Raw genomic sequence first — 21,835 nt, 5'->3', positions numbered from 1 at the left:
CCTGACTTTCTATGCCTACAAGAAACAAATTTCACTGATAAATATTCCGGACAACTTAAAAATTTTACAGGTTACCACTATATTCTAACTACCCAACTTCGTGCCAGTGGCGGAGCATCAATTTTTGTTTCCACTGATATTTTCCATAAAGAATTTCCGCTAAACACAAACCTCGAAGCTATAGCCGTTACAGCTTGGTGTCCCTACAAAATTACAATTTGTTGCATATACATCCCTCCAAACTACTGTTTAATAAGTTCCGATCTTGAAGATTTAACTTCTCAGCTTCCTACACCTTTTATCTTAGTAGGTGATTTTAATGCACATAATACTATGTGGAGCTCCGAAAACACATTTGGAAGAGGTAAAACAATCGAAAATTTCCTAAATAACGTAAATATAAACTTACTAAATTCAGGAAGTAGTACATACTTTCACATCCAATCAGGTAGTTTCTCTTCCATAGATTTATCTTTCTGTAATCCCGAAATATTTCCTTTACTTTCATGGTACACATTAAACAGTCTCTATGATAGTAATCATTTTCCTATTCTCATCTCTGACCAGTCAAAAATGCCATCAAGAATTATAACAAAATGGAAAATCACTCAAGCAAACTGGGATCTTTTTAGAACCACTGTTAAGGGAAAAACCGATGAATTACTTTTTAACAATGATATAGATACAGATGTAAAACTATTAAATAACTGTTTAACTGAATCTGCTGAGGAATGTATTGGTAAATGCGCGATTGATCCTTCCAAGAAACCTGTTCCGTGGTGGAATGAGTCGTGCAAAATAGCTGTCAAACAATGCAAAAAAGCATTAAATAAATTCCGGAAGACCCGTACCACCACGGATTTAATAAATTTTAAAAAACTTAGGGCCAATTCTAGGCGTATTTTAAAAGAAAGTAAGAAAGCCTCATGGAATCAATACGTTAGTTCAATCACAAAAGATACTTCTCCCGCGCAAATGTGGTCAAAGATAAGACGTATGAAAGGTCATAATACATCCAGCAAAATTGCCACCATATTCCTGCAGGATCATACAGTTACCGATGATCAGCATATTGCAGATATCTTTGCCTCTCACTTTTCAGATAAGTCAAATATTCCGAATCTTCCCAATAACTCAGATACCAAGATTTCCAGCCCCAAAATATTTTCTAACACTAGCTCCATGAATCTTCCTTTTAATCTCCTAGAATTAAACGAAGCCATATCTTCATTAAAAAACTCAGCAGCCGGTCCTGACGATATCCCATCAATATTCTTAAAAAATCTCCATCCAGACACACATCTCAAACTACTAGAGTTATATAATAAGATCTGGTCTCAAAACCAGTTCCTAACGTTATGGCGACAAGTAACTACAATTCCTATCAAAAAGAATGACTCATCTCCAAATCTTCTAAAATCATATAGACCAATTTCTCTCACTTGTTCACTATGTAAACTGTTAGAAAAGATGGTCAATAAACGCTTACTATGGTATCTAGAAAGAAATAATATTCTTGACCAATTCCAAACAGGTTTTAGATCAAATCGAATTACAATGGATAACCTAGTCACACTACATACTGACATTGTTAATGCATTTTCGAATAGAAGCGAAGTCATAGCAGTAACTTTAGATATCCAAAGTGCCTTCGACACTGTACAAAGACCTCTAATTCTAAGAAAATTAACGGAATATAATTTAACTGGTAGGTAACATTTATTTATTTTTAAAAATTTTTTTAACAAGTCGATATTTTAGAGTATTAACAAATGGAAAAATATCAAAACCACACGCTTTGGACAACGGTTTGCCTCAGGGCTCAGTTTTAAGCACTACCTTATTTTTACTTAGCATGAATGACTTTTCCTCATATATAGAACCACCAGTCAGGTACTCGATATATGCTGATGATATTATATTATACTGCCAAGGCAGAGTCACAGCTACCACCAGCACTTTGCTACAAAACGCAATAAACAAAATAGACACCTGGTCTACGCGTGCTGGATTTGTGTTTTCAGCTTCTAAATCCAAAGTAATTCACTTTACCAAAAAGCATAGACCTAATCCACCTTCTATAACTCTAAACGGACTTCGTTTACAAACAGTTAATTATTTGACACTTCTTGGTATCACCTTTGATAAAAAGCTTATCTGGAGACAGCATATTCAGAAACTTAAAGGAAACTGTACCCAAAGAATCAATTTACTTAAATCTCTTGCTAGCTTCTCTTGGGGAGCTGACGAAGAATCTCTTCTTAAAATATATAGAGCGTTAATTCGCTCCAAGCTAGATTATGGCAGTATTCTTTATATGGCATCTAGTAGCTCCCTACTAAAGTCTCTAAACACGATTTAAAATACATCCCTACGACTATGCCTTGGTGCTTTCAAATCAAGTCCCGCTGAAAGTCTGTGCGTTGAATCTTCAGAGCCACCACTCCATCTAAGAAGGCAGCAGCTTCTACTTTTATACTTTGTAAGAATATCAGCAAACCCAAGTAACCCGATAATAAATCTAATCAATCCCATAGAACCTCCCCCGCAAACGCTTCCAATCAGTCTCTCACATTACCACAAATATTATCTCCTTTATTAGATTCCATCAACCTTTCCAATACTACTTCTATTTATACCTCCAAGACAGCTCCATGGATGCACAATCTTCCAATTTTCAACACTGATTTATGCAGATTCGACAAAACAGAAACCCCAAACTCAATCCTTAGAAAATCCTTCCAAAACATCCTTAACTTAACACAATTTGATGAAATTTTATACACCGATGCGTCCAAGAATGAAGACTGTTGTAGCTCCGCTGTGTCCATCCTGACGATGACAATAAGCTCTGTGCGATTGCCTAAAAGTTGTAGTATCTATACCGCAGAATTATATGGAATACTCCAAGCATTAAAGACTTTAATCCATCCTACTTCAAATGAAAGCATAAAAATCGCCATTTGCACTGACTCACTTTCCTCGATTTATTCCATAAGATGCATTTTCTCGAAAAACCCACTAGTCCAGGAAATCCACACCATCTGTAACCAACTATATTCTGCTAACATAAAAGTCATAATGATTTGGACTCCATCTCATGTTGGTATATTGGGAAACGAAAAAGTAGACCAGGCCGCTAAAGCAGCATGTTCTTCTGACATAGCCTTCAAAGAGGTCCAAATTCATACGGATCTTAAAATATTGATAAAACAAAAAATCCTCAGCTCATGGGCGGACCTGTGGAGTAAAACAAAAACTAAGCTGCATGACGTTCAACCCAACTTATCTCGCGTCAATATCTCCTCTATGAACAGGAAAGAAAAATCAGTTATTCACCGACTACGAATAGGGCATACACGTCTCACACATGGATACCTTATGGCATCAGAAAACCCTCTAGTATGCCACTTCTGTAGTAGCGTCCTTTCCATCAAACACGTGATAGTGGACTGCTGCCTGTATGATTCTTCCAGAAACAAGCACAGCCTAAAAGGAAATCTAAAAGACATTCTCAGTGTTCCAAACCGTTTTGACAGTGGTCTTAGATTTTTAAAAGAAACAAGTTTAATTCAGCTAATATAAACAGTGCATAGTGATAAGCTATATTGTTTTAACCTTTCTATAAAAAAAAATGTTCATATCAAATTCTTGTACCTATACCTATATAAAATATGTATAATGTTGTAAATTACTGTACCCGTGTCAATGACCATAAGTTGTCGAGACACGTTAATTTTAAATAAAAAAAAAAATAAAATTAAACAGTTTTTTGCTGTTTCTCAAAATTTCCATTTTGTGAAAAGAGGCCTTTCATACAGAAGCGATTCAAATATTAAATTACACATTGAAAGGAAGAAGTGTATGAGACCAAATTAAAAGACGGAGCTATTTTAAATACAGTGATAGGCGAATTATATAAATATAAACAGTTAATTCCATTGGAATACGCCGACCACAGTCCATCTGATCAGAAGGTATAAATAGGCCTGCACTTGTTTATAATAAATTAAATAATAAGTAACAAGTAACTTTAGTAAGCATTTAAGAAGTTAATTGTTAATTGTATTCAGAGCGTGTATTTATACACGCATGGACAAAAATATCGAATATTTTGTAATTTTCTAATATTTTTGTTTTTTCAAAATAAATTCTGGTCAATCAAGTCGTTTATTGTGAAACAGAGTTTATTTAACAATGTTTAATGAACAATTTTAAATTTTGATGCGGAAAAAAATGAAAAAAAAAAAAAATAAATTAATATTAAATAAATTAGGTTATTTTACTCCAAAATTAAATGCTAATTTAAATTGCTTAAATAAGATTTTTTAAGTGAAAGAAGTACATAATCAGTAACGAGTATTCCCCCCTCTAGCTCTTATTACTGCTTGCATCCTTCTCGGCATGCTTGCAAGTAAATTTTGGACATATCCTTGGGAAATTGCATTCCATTCATCCCGTGCAGCAAGCCGAAGCTGGTCTATTGTATTTGGAATGGGATTTCTTTGTCGTATGCGGCATTTTAGGTGATCCCACATGTGCTCTATTGGATTTAAATCCGGGCCAAACGATGGCCAATCCAATCTTTAAATTTGGATCTTATCAATATAATTACTCACTATGCAGGGGCATATGGTCAAGCATTATCGTGCATTAACATGAATCTTTCATATCCAATGTAACCAACATATGGCAAAACATGATCTTCCAGGATCTTTCAATCACTTCCACAAATGCGGTGCGCACCTCCCAACTAATATCTTTCCAAAGCTTTATACCACCACTTTCAAAACTAATGGTCTGGGCGAGATTGCAGCTGGCGAATCGTTCTCCAACACTTCTGTAGACGTAATTCTGACCATCTGGCTTCCATGATATAATTCTGGTCTCATCAGTGAAAAGAACATTTTTAGTTGTCGATATTTCACTGAATATGTGTTCTTGCAAATTCTAAACGACGAGATTTATGATTTTGCAGAAGACGTGGAACTTTGGCGGGGCGTCTGGGCTTTAAGTTTGCTTCTTTTAATGTTCATCTAAATGTATCTGAACTCAAATTAACTTGTCAAACATTTAATAGCTCATTTCTGAGGTGCATCGATTCAATGAACGATTTCGTGTAGAATTATGAACCCAAAATCAGTCATCAATTGCAGTTTTGCCCATTGGGCGTCCTTGACCAGGCGTTCGTACAAAATTTCATTTTTCGCGGTACCTTTTTAAAGTATTCGAAACCGTAGATTGACTTCTCCTGCGACGTCGTGCGATATCTTTTTGAGCATATCCTTCCTCGTGCAAAATTACAATTTGTGCTACTTGGGCTTCATTGCAGTGTCGAATTGGTGGCATAATTCTTTTAAACTTATCAAACTTAAATCAAAACAATATTTAACTAAACTTAATAAATTAAACTAAAAATAATCGAATTAGTATGATTTTTGCTTTACGCGAAGGTTTTTTATGATAAAATGTACGAATGACACTAAACGCTGAATAAACATCAAAATTAACATCAAAATATTTCAAAACAGTTGAATAAATCAGCCTACAATATGAGTATCATCAGTAATTTAAAATTATTTTGAAATAATAGTGACTACAAAAAAAAATTTAAAAATTCCAAAATATTCGATATTTTTGTCCATGAGTGTAGTTCGGCAACAAGTGTATTGTATTGTATTTTTGAAAATAAAGTTTTTAAAAACAAAGTTTCCACGAAAATAATTTAATTGGCTGTAAATACCTAAACCTTACAATGAAAAAGAAGAAGAATAAATCAAAAAGTTTAAAATAAATAGGCAAATTTAATTTAGTTCCTTTAAATTTGTCGGTTTATAGCTCTACCATTGTTTATCAACAGATAAAAATAATAAAATATGTAAATACAAATCTATATAAAAAAGCAAACTTTTAATGAAATACAACATAATATGACACAATAATTAATTAATCAATATAATATACACGTGACTTATGAGTTTTTTCCTTATTATGTCTATTAAATAGCAATTCTTTTGCTTAGAAAGGTGTGAATGATTAGCACGAAATGCCATTAAATAAAAATGGAAAAGAAAGAAAGCCTTAAAATAACATTAGAATAGGAATTCCAAACGCTTTTCGGTTAATTCTATGACCATTGGTCCATTAAAAGACTGGCGCCAGACTGACAATCTATCTATTCTAGAATTTGTGAACACAGCATGATACCACACAGGTACCGATCAAAATTCTATACGAGAGAAAAGCTCGACTTTCTTTGTCTTACTCGTTTTACTTCATATTCTCTGTTACTTTTTAGGGCATATTTTATTAACAGGGGCTTGGAGCACTTGAGTCTTTGTAAGGTGGCTGGTCAGACACTCAATATTTCGGTTGTTATTATATTTGGATATTTATAGAGAACAGAAATGGACTCAACCGTATTTAAAATTATCAATATTTAACACAAATCAATAAAGTCCCTCCAGTAACGTTCCAAGCGCCAGTTTAAAATTTTTTCAGAAAGTTAAAAAACATTTTTCGCCATAAAAAATAAGTTAATACATTAAATATTATAACAATATTCTTGTAAACCTTATAATACAACATCAATAGTAAAACCTTTAAGTTACACAAAGTAGTAATAAAGTTATAACCAAAATAGTAAATTGTTAATTGCCACAACCTTCTAATCGACAGTCGCTTTATATGTTAAAAAGTAACTTTATTTTACAGAATAAAAGATCATGATAAGAATAAAATTAATTTACCCCTAGAAGTCATTGGATGTCAAGAAAGTCCTGTTGCATTTTATAGAGTCGGTAAACCAAATCAAAATAAATTACGATCAAATATGTTAATGGCTGTCCAAAGATAATGAAATTTCGTTCATAATTTTTTTACGTATAGGCTTATGTATACGAATCTAAACTCTCTGATGTCCAAATTTAATGAATTTATAAGTAGTGTTCAACTTTTAAAACCTCATATTATTCTCCTAACAGAAACGTGGCTTAATTCTTCTATCGATAAAGGTACTCGTCGGGGAGGAGGAGCATGCATCTATTTGGCAAATGAAATTACCAATACTTTTTCTATCAGTAATAAAACAATAGACGTACCCGGTATAGAAATTACCCACTTAGTTATTACTAATAAGTTTTTCACATTTAATATAGTTTGCGTATACCGACCTCCGGATACAGTACTTACTCAGGACAATATGCTTATTGACAAACTTGAGGAATTATCATCCTATGAAAAGCTCACTGTTCTCGGAGATTTCAATTTTCCAGAGATTCAAAACTGATACTATCAATTCCCAAAATTTGTTTAAAAACTTTATCATGAACTCAAATTTATTACAACTGATAACTGAACCTACAAGGTTTAGAGCCAACAATAATATCTCAATTTTAGAATTATTTTTCACAAATGACAATCAATTAATTTCTACACTTAAAGTGTCCTCTCCTGTGGGTCTTCCTGACCACTCGCTTATTACTGCTCACATTCAATTTAGTTTAACACTTCTCTGCAAAAATAATTTCGTGACGTATGCCACTACTGATTTCTTTAATGTAAATTCAGTTTTTTCCCAGTTAAACTGGCAATATATTTTTCTTAATCACTTTGATCCATCGTCTCAATGTGGGACTCTTTTCTTCATACTTCTATTACAATAATTTCTGATCATACAACCAAACGGCATGGCAGCTATACAGAAATCGACTAAAACCTTGAATTAACATCTGAGCTACCCATTTAATTTGACATAAGCAAAAGCTTTGGCGAACATATAAACCCTTGATGATTTTCTTGCCCACCGTAATTTTTCTGACCTAGTCAAACAATCGTTGCTAAAGGTAAGAACAGAATTCTTCGAATAACGAATCTTCGGAATGTTTATCGTTATTCTTTTCTCAGGTTTTTACAGATGAACCTAACGATACCATTCCTCAAATAATGTGCCCACGTTTGTCTAAAACTCTTGATAATATATATTTCACACCGGATGCAATTAAATATCATTTATGGAAATTGTGCAGAATCTTTAGCCATCTCTATTTCTCTCATAATGAATACTTCTTTTAATCAAGGTTCTCTCCCCTCGTCTTGAAAATGGACTTCGGTTATTTCTATATTCAAGAAAGGAAATAAACTTGATTGCAATAATGATCGTACAATAAGCCTGGTTCCTATTGTCGGCAAGGTCATGGAATCGATTATTTCGGAAGCTATGTCTGAGTTTCTTCTTCAAGAAAATGTCATCCCTCACCAACAGCATGACTTTATCAAAGGTCGTTCAACGATCACAAACTTACTTCATTGTGTAAATGATTGGTCATTATCTTTAAACAATCGGCATCCTGTCGATGTAGTCTACTTAGACTTCTCCAAAGCTTTCCAGTATGGTATTCGCGGAAAGTTAAACATTTGGATTCAAGATTTTCTATCCGACAGATACTTCAGGGTACGTGTTGGGGAAGCCCACTCACTAGATAAGCCAGTCAAGAGTGGAGTTCTACAAGGATCAGTACTTGAACCGCTACTTTTTTGTATATACACTAGTGATCTTCCGCTCATTGTATCCAGTAAGGTTTCTATTTACGCTGATGATACGAAATTATATGTGAATCCAACTATTAATCAACATGTTCTTCAACACGATCTTGATGCAATATTCAAATGGTCCTCAGGATGGTTACTTCCGCTTAGCATTGAAAAATGCGTTGTTTTACATATCGGCAAAAATAACCCATCACTACCGTACTTTATTAATGGACATCCCTTAAACTTGGTAACCTCACACAACGATCTCGAAGTGATAATTAATAGTGACTTAAATTGGTCTGATCACATAGTGTCGGTGTGTAAACGTGCAAACTCGAAACTGTTTTTGATCCGTAAATGTTTTACACGTATATCTCTAACCTGTGTTAGTAAACTTTACTCAATATACGTCAGACCTGTTCTTGAGTTTGCTGGGTCAGTGTGGAATCCAGATCTCAGTGGCGATAAAATCCTACTTGAAAATGTTCAGCGTAAAGCCATAAGACTGGCATACGGCCGTGTAAGACCTAATTATGAAGATAGACTATCTATGGCTCACCTCACGACATTCGAGCAGCGACGTCTTCGAGGTGACCGAATTATGTCGTTCCGTAGTTTTAAACATAATTTTGGGAACCTAAACACCATATTCACTTTAAATCAAAAAGATTAGGAGGCCATCGTTACAAATTAAAGAGGGAACAAACTTCTGCAAGGTCCAGGGTGAACTTTTTGCTAAATAGAATATTTAATATCTGGAACAATTTGGATCAAGACACCATATCAGCAACTAGTGTTAACATCTTTAAAAATAAACTTGATAGCGCTTTATTTTATTTATAATATTGTGTTATTTTAGGACCGCATTATTTATTTATTGTTTCACAATTTTAATATGATGTACTTAATTGTAACTGTATAATTGGTATCAGTTTTATAAGGACATTTTTCTTTATCTTTTGGGCATAATAGGAGCTCGCTCCTCTGCCCTCATTTGTTATATAATAATAATAATATTAAAATCTTATAACCAATTTTAAAAAGCTTATAAAAGTAACATATTTAAAAAATTATATAGTATAAAAAAAATTATTTATAAATTATAAAATAAAATATTGATTGAGTTTTTGAACTAAACGATAATGCCACTATACGGACAAAAATACACATCATTATACAAAATAATACCTGTCAAAGATATGAAAATAATACAATTTGAAAAGTTAAAGTAAAACAGAATATATCAATACAAAAAACAGCTACCCTTTAAGTACTTAGTCTAGTCCTGGTCACAAACAGATATTTTTTCATAAAATTGCCTGAATTCCTCAGGCACATATGGCATCATTGACATGAGATCCTTCGTTTTCTCCTTTTTTATTGGAAATTATCCTTCATAAAGTCTGAGAAATGTTACGACTTTTATTGGAGGGAGATTGACGTTCCTTTTTCTTGCTGCTTTGCAAGGCAGTGCGTATTCCATGGCTGAAGGATGCTGTGGGAAGTTCTATTCGAAAGTTTACCGTTTCTACATAGTTTTCAATAATGCTGATTTTTAAAATTTTCAGTAGACATTAAATAGACAGAAAACTTTTCTGAAGTAGCTGTAATTACTTTTACCCACTAGGAAGGAACATAAATCATTGCAGATTTCTTATGACGCTGAATCAGGGCAAAGTCCCTGTTACGGGGTAAAAAGCTGTGTCTTGTTATTAAGAATTTCTATTCCACAGTAGTGAAAAATTTATTTACAACAAAATGTTGAATAAGAGCTACTTTCCAGTTATTATTCTGCCCCCTTACAACGATCTGACCATATGATTAAGTTACGGGTCATGTTCTCTTCTAAAGGGCAAAATGATAAGTGATATATGCAAGGATTCGTGACGCAATTTCTGCAGTCTCGCTTTCCTTTAGTTTCGTCCCAAAGAAACATCATTGCTTTGTTATTACCCTGGTCATGGACACACAGGTTGTAGCACGATAGCTGCCTTTGGTAAAAGACATCTCCATGAGTCAGAGTTGGGCAATACAGAACCTGTTGCAGTTCAACACAAAGTACAATGGTGTCTTTGTTAACTTCATCTGCCTTTTTGTCATTTGCTAGAGTTGTGTATTCACTGTCGGCTCTAGCATGATGCAATTGCCTGTTTATCTGTATTTGATTAAGCAAGTTTTCATCGCCAGATGACTTCATTTTTATGTAAAAAGAGTCGCATTGTTTACAAGTATCTATTCGAGGGACACCAAATTTTAAATTAAATTTTGTTTTAAAAATGTCCTAATAGTAATGTAAATTAACTCTTGTATCAGGGTACTTTTCCTTAAAAAAGTTCCACATTTTATCTACACTTAAATCAGATGACAAACACTGTTTACTACTTTAATTTCTACAATAATGGTTCTCTTGTAAAGGAAATGGAGCTATATGGTTCAAAACAAGATCTCTAATAAATTAATTTTTTCTACCAACATCTGAACTCTACGAGGAGTCATTGAAAGGAAATATCTCCACCCATTTGGTTTTTAATTAATTATTAGAACAGTTTGATAACTTTTAATTACTTCAGTGGATACTTCTCTTTATTATATTTGCATTTTAACTTTATTATACAACTTACTCTTCAAGGCTTAAAATTTGTTCTTAATAACTATTACATGTAACTTTATAGTAACTTATGTAACAGAGGATGTTGCAATACCCCCATTATCGCTCGTATGTCAGGTAACTGTGTACACATTTTAACCTGGGAGAGTTTTATATTTTTTTGTCTAAACGTATTGATACACCTGGAAAATACTCCATTAGACTACGTATATTTCCATCTCATTTTGTCGGTACCGGGATTCAAACCCGGACCCTCCAGCTTGTTAAGCCAGTAACGTAGCTACTGAGCTACGGCTGAGACAAATCAATTAATAACTGGTTGGAGATTAAAGTGGGTTATACATACCTACGTAATATGTGTTTTATTGGTACCTATTTTTTCTTTCCATTTTCAGAAATTACTTCAGACAACTCTGGCAGCAGTATAGAATACTGCTATCGGGAAATTTCCTTATTTAATTACACTCCGTCACATCTGTGTTATATCAATTTATCTGTGTTATATCTTCTTTCCACATTTATTTTTTTTTACTGTCTTTAAAGGGCATGAAAATTGGCTGAATCCTTCCTTGAGTGTAAATTGGTCATTCTCCGACATAGTCTGCTAGCCAATATCCTATTTTTTTATATTCGCACATTTTTGTTACCTTGGTGCATCAAAGTGCATCAAAGTACATTTCATAGTTTGCTATATTTGTACATCAACGGCCCATTCCAGTTCAATTCCACTTAGATACAGATTAATAAATAATGAGATCAAAATTACTGCCATTGAGTGATGGAATAAAGTTAAAAATAGGAGTTTGGTATATTAGGAACAGATAAACAATGAAATTGAATACAGGCTGATAGAGGAAATCACCAGAATGATAGCTGGAAGAAAGTGATAAAGAAGAATACTGATTACGTTAATAGCGAAACAAAAGTTGTACATCAACTATGCAACTATCTATTGTTATCATACATATAATAATCAGGAAATAATACAGAATATTGGACTCATGATCATAACCATATATTCGATATCTGAAATAAACTTTTTTATCTGCTGCAATGAAAAGTATTCTAAACTAACCTGAGGAGATAGGTTGTACTCAGGGCCGCCGCTATCATGTGTGCCAAGTGTGCACCGTACACGGGCAGCCAACAATAGGGGCGGCCAAAAGCAGTCCACTGATGATAATACTTTTTTAAAATGAAAATAAATTCAAATAATTAAATAGTGATGATTCAGATAATTCTGTGAACTCTAATATTCCAAACAATAATAATTATTCAGTACGTGATAATACTTAAATGCGTTTCATTTATCATGTATACTTCTTTTTTTCATCCTAATCTAAAAAAAATCTCAGAAAATATTATTTATTGTATGAACTGCCGCCCTTTTGCAGGTACAGTCACAAAGCAGTGAGCAACACTTTTTAATTCAAAGCTGCTGGCGGCTTTCGGACTTCAGTTATTTGAGATTTCACACATAGATACTTTACAAGAATTTAGGCAAGTGATTGTAAAGTTTCTGTTATAATATTGTTCATATGGTTATGTTTATAGATGGGTTATTATGTCTTATGTTCAGTCTTAGTTGAGAATTCGATGAATTTAGACACGCGTTTGATAAACGATTTTGTTTGTAAAATATAGTAGTGTACCCGTTTCTTTTGCATAGTAGGTACTGTATTTCGAAGTAACGTCGAGATCAGAGCAATTTTATTCGTATACGCTTTACGGCTACATATTATTTAGAGAAACATTATTTCTACAACTTATTTGCAGTGTTTTTGGATTTATTTTGTTAAATTTGCCCGGCTTCGTTCTTAAGTGATAATTTCAAAATGTCCGAAAGAAAAAGAAAACGACTTTCAGGTTTTTAATATAGAAAAATAAAAGAGGCAAAAACTGAGAAAAAAAACTTAGCGGTGCACTGGAATCATTTTTGATCAAAAACATACATGAAAATATAGAAGACTCGGATATAAATTTAGGATCTTCAACTTCAAGCGAAGTCCAAACCATAGAAAAAAGTACCAAACAATTGAATATTCCTGCGGATAGAGACGGGTGATTTTATGATAATAATAGCGATAGTGCGAGTGCTGATGCTGAAACGGCTGAACCTGAAACCACCAACCAAGACAGAACAATTAATGTTCCAGTTAATCTGGATTGCAGTGTAGGAAGGCTGTAGCATATTCTTGATTTCAGATGATCCCGGAAAATGGGCTGCAAAATATGAATCCAAGTGAAGTTCAATTTGTTGTTGAAAATTTTCCTCAGTAAATTACAAAAATTAACTTCCCCAGAGATACAAATAATATAAAATTTTCAGAAACTTATTATTATCGCACATTACCTAATCAAGACCAAATTCATCGCCCGTGGTTACTTTACTCATTATCACTAAATAGTGTTTTTTGTGCACCTTGTAAACTGTTTTATTGTGATGAAAGCAGCCGACAATTACTTAGTAAAATCAATGGGGTAAGTGACTGGCAACATTTAGCTATTATTTTAAAAAGACATGAATCCGGTGCAGCTCATATAAAATATTCTCAAAAACTGTTTAAACTATCTACAACATTAAAAAAAGGATTAACAGTTGACTCTGCTCATCAAAAATTATATGAAATGGAGAAAAAACATTGGGGCACACGTAGAAGAAATAACAATTGTAGTAAGATGTGTTTTTGCTTTCTGCAATGTTATCTATAGAACATGAAGTGTGTGCGACATTGGACATTAAAGATATTGTCAAAAAGTTTTCCGAGACTAAAGCCCGAAAAGTGCGTTTTTAGTTTTTTTATGTGTTTATGTTTCTATTCCCGGTTTATTTTAATTAAATGGACGTTTAAATTAGGATATTAGGATATACATATTCTCGACGTTGCGTTGGATCATGGTTATTAAATAAGGATAATGGACGTTTAAATTAGTCTAAATGTTCAAGTAAGTATTTATCTATTTATAAATTATTATTGTTTGTTATATTATCCATCTTCTGCACATTTCTTTAAATAATAGTATGTATGTCTAAAGTGTTGGAAGGAGGGCGGCAAATATTAAGTTGCACACGGGCGGCCAATACCTTAGCGGCGGCCCTGGTTGTACTTAATGTTGGATTCAACAAAGTGGGTTGGCATAATAAGACCGATATTGAAAGAGAAATTTTACTTATGACGGTACGTTCAACCAAATGTGGATGTTAAAGAATTTTGGAAAAATAGCAGTGATCTACCACTATTAAACAAATTACCTATGTGACTTGTGAATAAAATTAAGTAACTGTGACCGGGCGAAAACGGAAATGGAAAATCACTCACACGCCCATCCCTGCAGAAACTGAAGGATTTTGTAAAAGCTTTGTAGTTTAATCAAATGTGCCTCAAAGAGTTATTTTATCTACCATTTCATATTATTGATGCCATTTTTTGTTTATAAAAATCACTTAATTCGTTCCTGTATCAGGTAGAAAGAACTTTCTGGTGCTGTTTTAATAGGACTCTCTGTATGCCTTTATAATGCAAATATATTTTTTAGGGATTTAAAGCTGAGATTTGTATTGTGTACGACGTTAGAGACAGGTGCCTTTTTAAAGGTTTCGTGGTGAGACAGTTGCCCATTTTTAAGGAGGTGGGTTTAAAATAATATGTCATTGTGTGATTTTCAAACTCAGCGTTCAAACACAACAATCCTTATTTTGGTGTGTTTTTCATTGATTGTGAATTCATTTGTTTAAACTACGAAAGAAGAATGTATATAAAAGCAAACGTACCTGAATGTACCTGAATAACCTTTGCATTGTTTTTTTAATAATGCGTAAATAACAACATTTCTAACCTTTATTATTAAAATACAACAGTCATTTTTCCATATTGATGCATTCCTTCTGAACCAAGGTATTTCGGTAATTCGTTGAAGACAAAGTATTCAATGACACTGTTTTAATTGTAACTATTCTAGGGGGTGAGAGTTAGGGGTTAAACTGTGATAAAATCTTAAATTATGTTGTTAAAGGTATTTGACATTTATTCACTTCATTAAAAAATTATTTGAATCAATTACCTACTTTAATTTACAATTATACGATTTTTTTCTAATAGGGGTTAAATTTTTACCACTAAAAAATAAAAAAGCAACCAACGGCACAAGTCACAAACCGAAGTGAAGGGCGAGTAGAACATAAATCCAAATTTTCATGCAATTCGGTGGTGACACGGAAAATTACACGGTATCGCCGTATTTCAAGTTCATTTACTGGTATATTAGTTAACGGTGTATTTCATTTGCACCTCGTAAAATTAAGATATCATGTTACATTTATGAGTCACCCTCCCCAAATTTCTTGTCAGAGTATAGTAACCGTCAAACAAGCACATATTTTTGAATATAATGTAGATAAACTGTGAAGATATAAAAATTCAAATTAGAGTGAGATATTAGCACAAAACTTACTTCAAAGTAGCAAAATCGCTACTTTATTTTTAAAATCAATATTTAATGATTATAATTTTTTAATGATATTTTGTATAAAATTTATAATTTAACGTAGGTCTCGTATTGAAATCATATGTACTTATAATAATGAAATATTAAATGATTTTGTAAATAATGTTAAGTCTTTAAGGCGCCAAACTTTTTTTTACGTCGTTCTAAGCTTATATTCAGTAAAACAATGCAAAACAACTATAAATAGAGTCATAATGTATCCTCTTGGTATTATGTTTTTTTCTTTGTCGAACAGGACCTGGTTGATTTTTCAACCAAAGAACCATTGCGGTCCCAACAACTTTAAAAATTTTACTGGTTGAAAAATCAACCGCTTGTTCAATTTGTTAAGAAAATTGTGTTACTAAATAAAAAAAACCACTTAAGACAACGGTTTATTCAAAAGACAATTATTGTAAGAGACATTATTACAAATGGAAAGGTGTAAAATATTCCAAACAAGGGGCAACTTCACATTTTTTGCATATCATGTGAGATCGCTTTGGCTTCTTCTCTATGCTACAGAAAGCACAATGCCGAGAGATACCTGTTACAGGTAAATGTTCCCCAACCATCGAACTTCTAACCAAACGATCGGTAGAGACCTTTCGTCCTTCAATCTTGTTTATTTTACGAAATGTTGTTGCTACAGGACCCCTTTCTATTCGAAAATTTATGTATGAACTCATTGGCAAAAAAGCTGCGGTATGCCAAATGTGACATAGGCTTGCGTGAATTTCTTTTCATTCCAAGATTATACAATATATAACTGTTTACTACTGTAGCATTTAGGAGTAGTACAATAGTTTCATCCACCATTTTCTGGATTTCCAAGAGAGCGTAGCAAGAAAGCATCTGATCGAATCTGTCGACGCCCCCCATAAACCGATTGTAATCACAAACTGATTTTGGGCATTCAATTTACCACCATCTTCTAAGTCCATAACTTGGTCATCAGTTATACCATCAATTCATATGTAGATTTGATTGGGATCTAGCTCTTGTAGCTTGTCAATCCTGAGTCTGGACATTCTGAAACAGAAACTTCATTTACTGTAACAAAAAATTTAATGTTGCTGTTATTACCAATGCTTTATAATTATTATTTTGTTATAATAATTGCTATCATTATTATACAGACAAAATAAATAATTGCCAGTTTCAAATCAACCAACATGTTGGCAGTATGAACTGGATATAACATGATATAATATCTCAGCCAAAACTTTATATACTAATTTAGGATTTTATTTCATACATATAATGTTTAGTTAATGAAAATAAGCTTAAAGAATTTTGCTAACACTACTAATTGGAAATTTAAAACAGAAATAAAAGCACTCGTAACCTAAAAAATTTGACGTCTAACAATATTTTATTGTGTTTATCACTAATAATCTGCATACCGTTTGCTTTACATAATCTGACAACGTTCTGTATAAACAAATATGATATAAAATAATTAAAACTTACCTAAATAACGGTTTTTTCATAAAAATTGGGCAATTGAAACAACAAAACAAAACACATGTAAGACAGCTAGTACACTAAAGGCGCACCGGTTGAATTATAAACCTGTGCGACATTAAGAAGTCAGTGATTCATAACCGGTTGATATATCGACCAGAAATCGTTAAAGGGTTAATGTTAGGAAAATAAGTCTTCTACTCACAAGTCGTAATATGTTTTAATAAAGTTAAAAAATGAGAATGGGTCCATCCTCTTTTTTTTTATTTTAATAAAATCTATTACGGATTGTGAGTAGAAGACTTATTTCCCCAACATTCATGAATATGTGCTCACACCAGCAACCTTTTCATCATTTGTAAATAATTTCTTCATTAAATATTGTTATAAATCATGGTATTTTATTCTATTCATACTGTGACTGGCCATCAAGTTATAAATTTTATATTTATCATCATCATCTTTGGCTCTGTGGATTGCTCTAATATTAGTCTCCATTCTGTTCGGTTTCTGGCAACGTGTTGCCATCTTCTGATCTCTAGTATCCCTAAGTCGGTCTCAACTCCATCTAACTACCTAATTCGCGGTCATCCTCTGCTTCTTCTTCCTACAGGTGTTTCTGTAGTTAGCTTTTTAGTAATCATGTTGTTAGGCATTCGTATTATGTGTCCGGCTCATCTAAGTCGCTGTGTTTTAATGAACGTTACGACATTTGGTTCATTAAATATTTGGTATAATTCGAAATTAAATCTTTTGCGCCACTGCCCTTGATGGTTTATAGCTCCAAATATTTTCCGGAGTATCTTACGCTCGAATATTCTCAGTAGTCTTTCATCCTTCTGCGTTAGAGTCCATGTTTCCGCCGCGTATGTGAGGACCAGCCTCAGCAGTGTCTTGTATATAGTAATTTTAGTTTTTCTTTGGATATTTCTTGAGTGGAATTGTTTTTGGAGTGCATAGTATGCTCTACTTGTAAGGTTTATTCGTCTTTTAGTTTTCTTCGCTTGTTTTATTGGTAGTAGTCACTAATTGTGAAGCTGTCAACACGTTCCCGTTCCTCATTTGCTATAGGATCCTTCTTCTTCTTTAAGTGCCGTCTCCCGATCGGAGGTTGGATATCATCATCACTATCTTTACTCTATCTACTGCTGCTTTGAAGAGTTATATAGAACTGCATTTAAACCAGTCCCTTAAATTCTTCAATCATGACACACTCCTTCGTCTTATACTCCTTCCTCCTCTTATCTTTCCCTGTATTATCAGCCTTAGCAGTTCATATCGCTGTCCCCTCATTACGTGTCCCAGATATTGTAACTTTCTTATTTTTGTTGTGTTAGTTTTCTTCTATACCCATGCTATTCTAAGCATCCTCCTGTAACACCACATTTCAAAGGAGTGTAACTTATTTATGTGTTCTTGCTTTAATGTCCAGCTTTCAAGTCCATATTGCAGTATCGAAAACACATAGCATCTCAGTGCTCTTACTCTCAGTTCTAATCTAAGATTTTTGTTGCAGAGAATTGTTTTCATTTTTACAAACGCATTTCTTGCTATTTCTATCCTGGCTCTTATTTCGATTGTTTGGTCATTGATGTCTGAAATCCAGGTCTCTAGGTATTTGTATTTATCAACCCTTTCTATCGGTACATTCCCAAATGTATGTTTGTTGGTATATTTGTTTTCTTTGTTATTATCATGTATTTGCTCTTTTTTATATTCATTTTTAGTCCATATTTTTCACAGAAACTGTTTGTTTTGTTTAGCAGTTATCGGAGTTGTTCAGCAGAGCTTGCCATAATCACGGTGTCATCTGCATATCTTATGTTGTTAATAGATCTTCCGTTAATTATTATTCCTTCACTTGGAGATAGTAATGCTTCTTCGAAAATGGCTTCACTATATACATTAAATAGTAATGGGGACATAATACATCCCTGCCTAACTCCTCTCCTGATTTCGATTTTTGAACTGGGTTCGTCATCTATTACGATTTGTGCTCTTTGATTTCAGTAGAGGTTTGTTATTATTCGTAAGTCCCTATGGTCTATGTTTTTTGTCTTTAGAATTTGGACTAATTTTTCATGTCCGACTTTGTCAAATGCTTTTTCAAAATCAACGTAACAAACGTGCACATCAACATTCATATCCATGCAACTTTGAGCTAACACATTAAAAGCAAATAAGACTTCTCTGGTTCCTAGTCCGTTTCTGAACCCAAACTGACTATCATCTATTCCTTCTTTCAGTTTTTTATTTATACGACCATGTATTATTTTCAGTAATAATTTGAGAATGTGACTTGTTAGTGATATTGTTCTGTATTCACTGCAATATTTAGCGTAAATATTTTTAGGGGTAGCACAAAAGGTGGAGAGTAACCATTGTTTCGGTATGTGTCCTGTTTTGTATACTGAGTTAAATAAGTCTACTATAATGTCTAAGGTTTCATCATTTATGCATTTTATGCAAGGTTTCTATAAGGATTTGCTCTGGACCTACTGCTTTACCATTTTTGCTGTTTTTTAATGCCATTTTAATTTCCTCTTTTAATATCTTTAAAACCATATCCTCTTCTACTTATATCTCCATCTGTTCTGTTCTATTGTCTTTGAACAGTTCATTGATGTATTCTGTCCCCCTCTATTTTATTTGTCGTTAGAATTCAACGCAAGTTTCTTATTTGCATCTTTCAGTATTCCCGGTTTACTTGTTCTATTGTTGTGAGGAAATTCTTTAATTTTTTTAATGTGTGTTAAAACTAAAATGTCTTTTCTGGTATTCTTCTATTTCTGCGCATTGTTCTTTTAACCATTGTTTTTTCGCTTTCTTAATTCTGTATTTTATCTGATTATCTATGTTTTTATATTGACGTCTTTCTTCCATTAAATCTAAAATTTCTTCCGTCATCCATTGCTTCTTTTTATATCTGGTTGGTATTAGAATTTCTTTTTGACTTATCTATTTCTGTCTTTATTAATAACCATTTTTTTCTGTCTTAGTATTTTGTAGAATTTGTTCTTTAACATCCATTAATCCGTTGTTGCTTTTATCTGCCAGGTTGCCTTATGCGTTTGGGTTCCTTAGTTTACTTGTATCGATTTTTGCATTTGTTGTTCTTCGTTTTATTATTTTCATTTTGAGCCTAATTTTGGTCAGTACTGGGTTGAGATCTGATCCTATGTCGACAATTGGATAGGTTTTTGCGTTCCTGTATCTTTGTCTACCTGGTACATAGTCTATTTGGTTTCTTACAATTCTCTCTTCTTGATCTGCTGGTGACTTCCAGGTATATAGTCTTCTCTTTGGCATTTTGAATAATGTATTAGCTATAACAAAATTATTGTTTTGGCAAAATTCGATAAGCCTGTCACCCCTTTCGTTTCTGTTGCCCAGACCATATCCTCCTGTACATTCTTCTACTTTTTCTTCCCCAACCTTTGCGTTAAAGTCTCCCATTATAATTGTTACATCTTGCGTTTTAATGGATTTTAAAATGTTGTCTAGGTCTTCGTAGAAAGTTTCAATATCGCTCTCTGGTTTGTCCGCAGTTGGAGCATAAACTTGTAGGATGTTTATTTTGGGTTTCTTCTGGTTTAATTGTAAGAGTATAATTCTCTTGCGTTCGTATTCATAGTCCGACTCCAGCGCGTCGCTGGCTGTTCACCACCATATCTATGTTTCATAGTCGACCTACAGCCTGGTTGACGCAAGCGTAAAGCATCTTTCTCCGAACAGTCGCTGGCATGTCGCTGGATACGCGCCAGTCGCTTTCACAGTCATCTCACACTCGAATGACGCATGCCCTGTTTAGAGATTTTCGAAGCTTCGCCAGAGAAGGTATATGCATGCTCTGGCGATTCGCCGATTCGCCCGTCAATTAGAAATACGTTTGCGATGGACGATTTACATCAATATTATGTAGTTAACCGAGAAATAAATGAACAAAACGATATATTACAAGTACCCAGAAGATATATAAGGGACATGCAAAATCCATTACACTTTTATAATGATAATGAATTTCGAAAAAGATATAGATTTCGAAAACAAACAGTTATTGAAATAATGTTGCCAGTAATAAATGATAAAATGGTGAAAATTAATCGACGTGGATTACCGTTTCCACCCATTTTATGTCTTTTAGTTGCCTTGAGATTTTATGCTACTGGAAATTTTCAGGTAGGATAAATTAAAGAATATATTTTCAGAACATGATATTGGTAGATCGTAGTATAGTTAATTTTAATTTAATTTTTAGATTGTAACTGGAGATCTTAGAGGATTTTCACAACCCACGGTTCCGAGATGCATTTTTAAAATTTCCCGCCCACTTGCTCAGCTATTACCCACATATATAAAATTTCCTGAAGGTCTCGAAAACCAGAGAAAGAACCAAAGGCTGTTTTAGGAATATTGCTAATTTTCCCAAAGTAACAGGGTGTATAGACTGTACCCACATACCAATAAAAAGTCCTGGAGGGAATATGGCCGAGGTATATAGAAACAGGGAAAGATATTTTTCAATAAACGTCCAAGTAGTGGGTGGACCCAATTTAGAAATTTTCGATGTTGTAGCTCGTTGGCCTGGAAGAGAACATGATTCGATGATCTTCAATAATAGTTCAGTGAAACACCGTTTTGAGAATGGCAGTTTAACAGGATTTCTTCTTGGAGATAGTGGCTATGCTTGTTTACCGTATTTAATGACGCCTCTTTTAAATCCTGGAATTGAACAAGAAGTAA

General features: G+C 33.4%; 1 protein-coding gene across 1 annotated transcript; it reads left to right on the top strand.

The window, feature by feature from the left end:
* The first annotated feature begins 573 nt into the window (after nucleotides 1–573).
* Nucleotides 574–21,500, top strand: LOC140442453 (uncharacterized). The gene is made up of 2 exons (XM_072533523.1): nucleotides 574–1,659; nucleotides 21,351–21,500. Exons 1-2 carry the CDS (start codon nucleotides 574–576, stop codon nucleotides 21,498–21,500), a joined length of 1,236 nt encoding a protein of 411 aa, XP_072389624.1.
* Nucleotides 21,501–21,835: the final 335 nt, after the last annotated feature.

Source organism: Diabrotica undecimpunctata, chromosome 5 (genome assembly GCF_040954645.1).
Source record: "Diabrotica undecimpunctata isolate CICGRU chromosome 5, icDiaUnde3, whole genome shotgun sequence".
NCBI lineage: Eukaryota > Metazoa > Arthropoda > Insecta > Coleoptera > Chrysomelidae > Diabrotica > Diabrotica undecimpunctata.
This window is presented reverse-complemented; position numbering and strand designations above follow the sequence as displayed.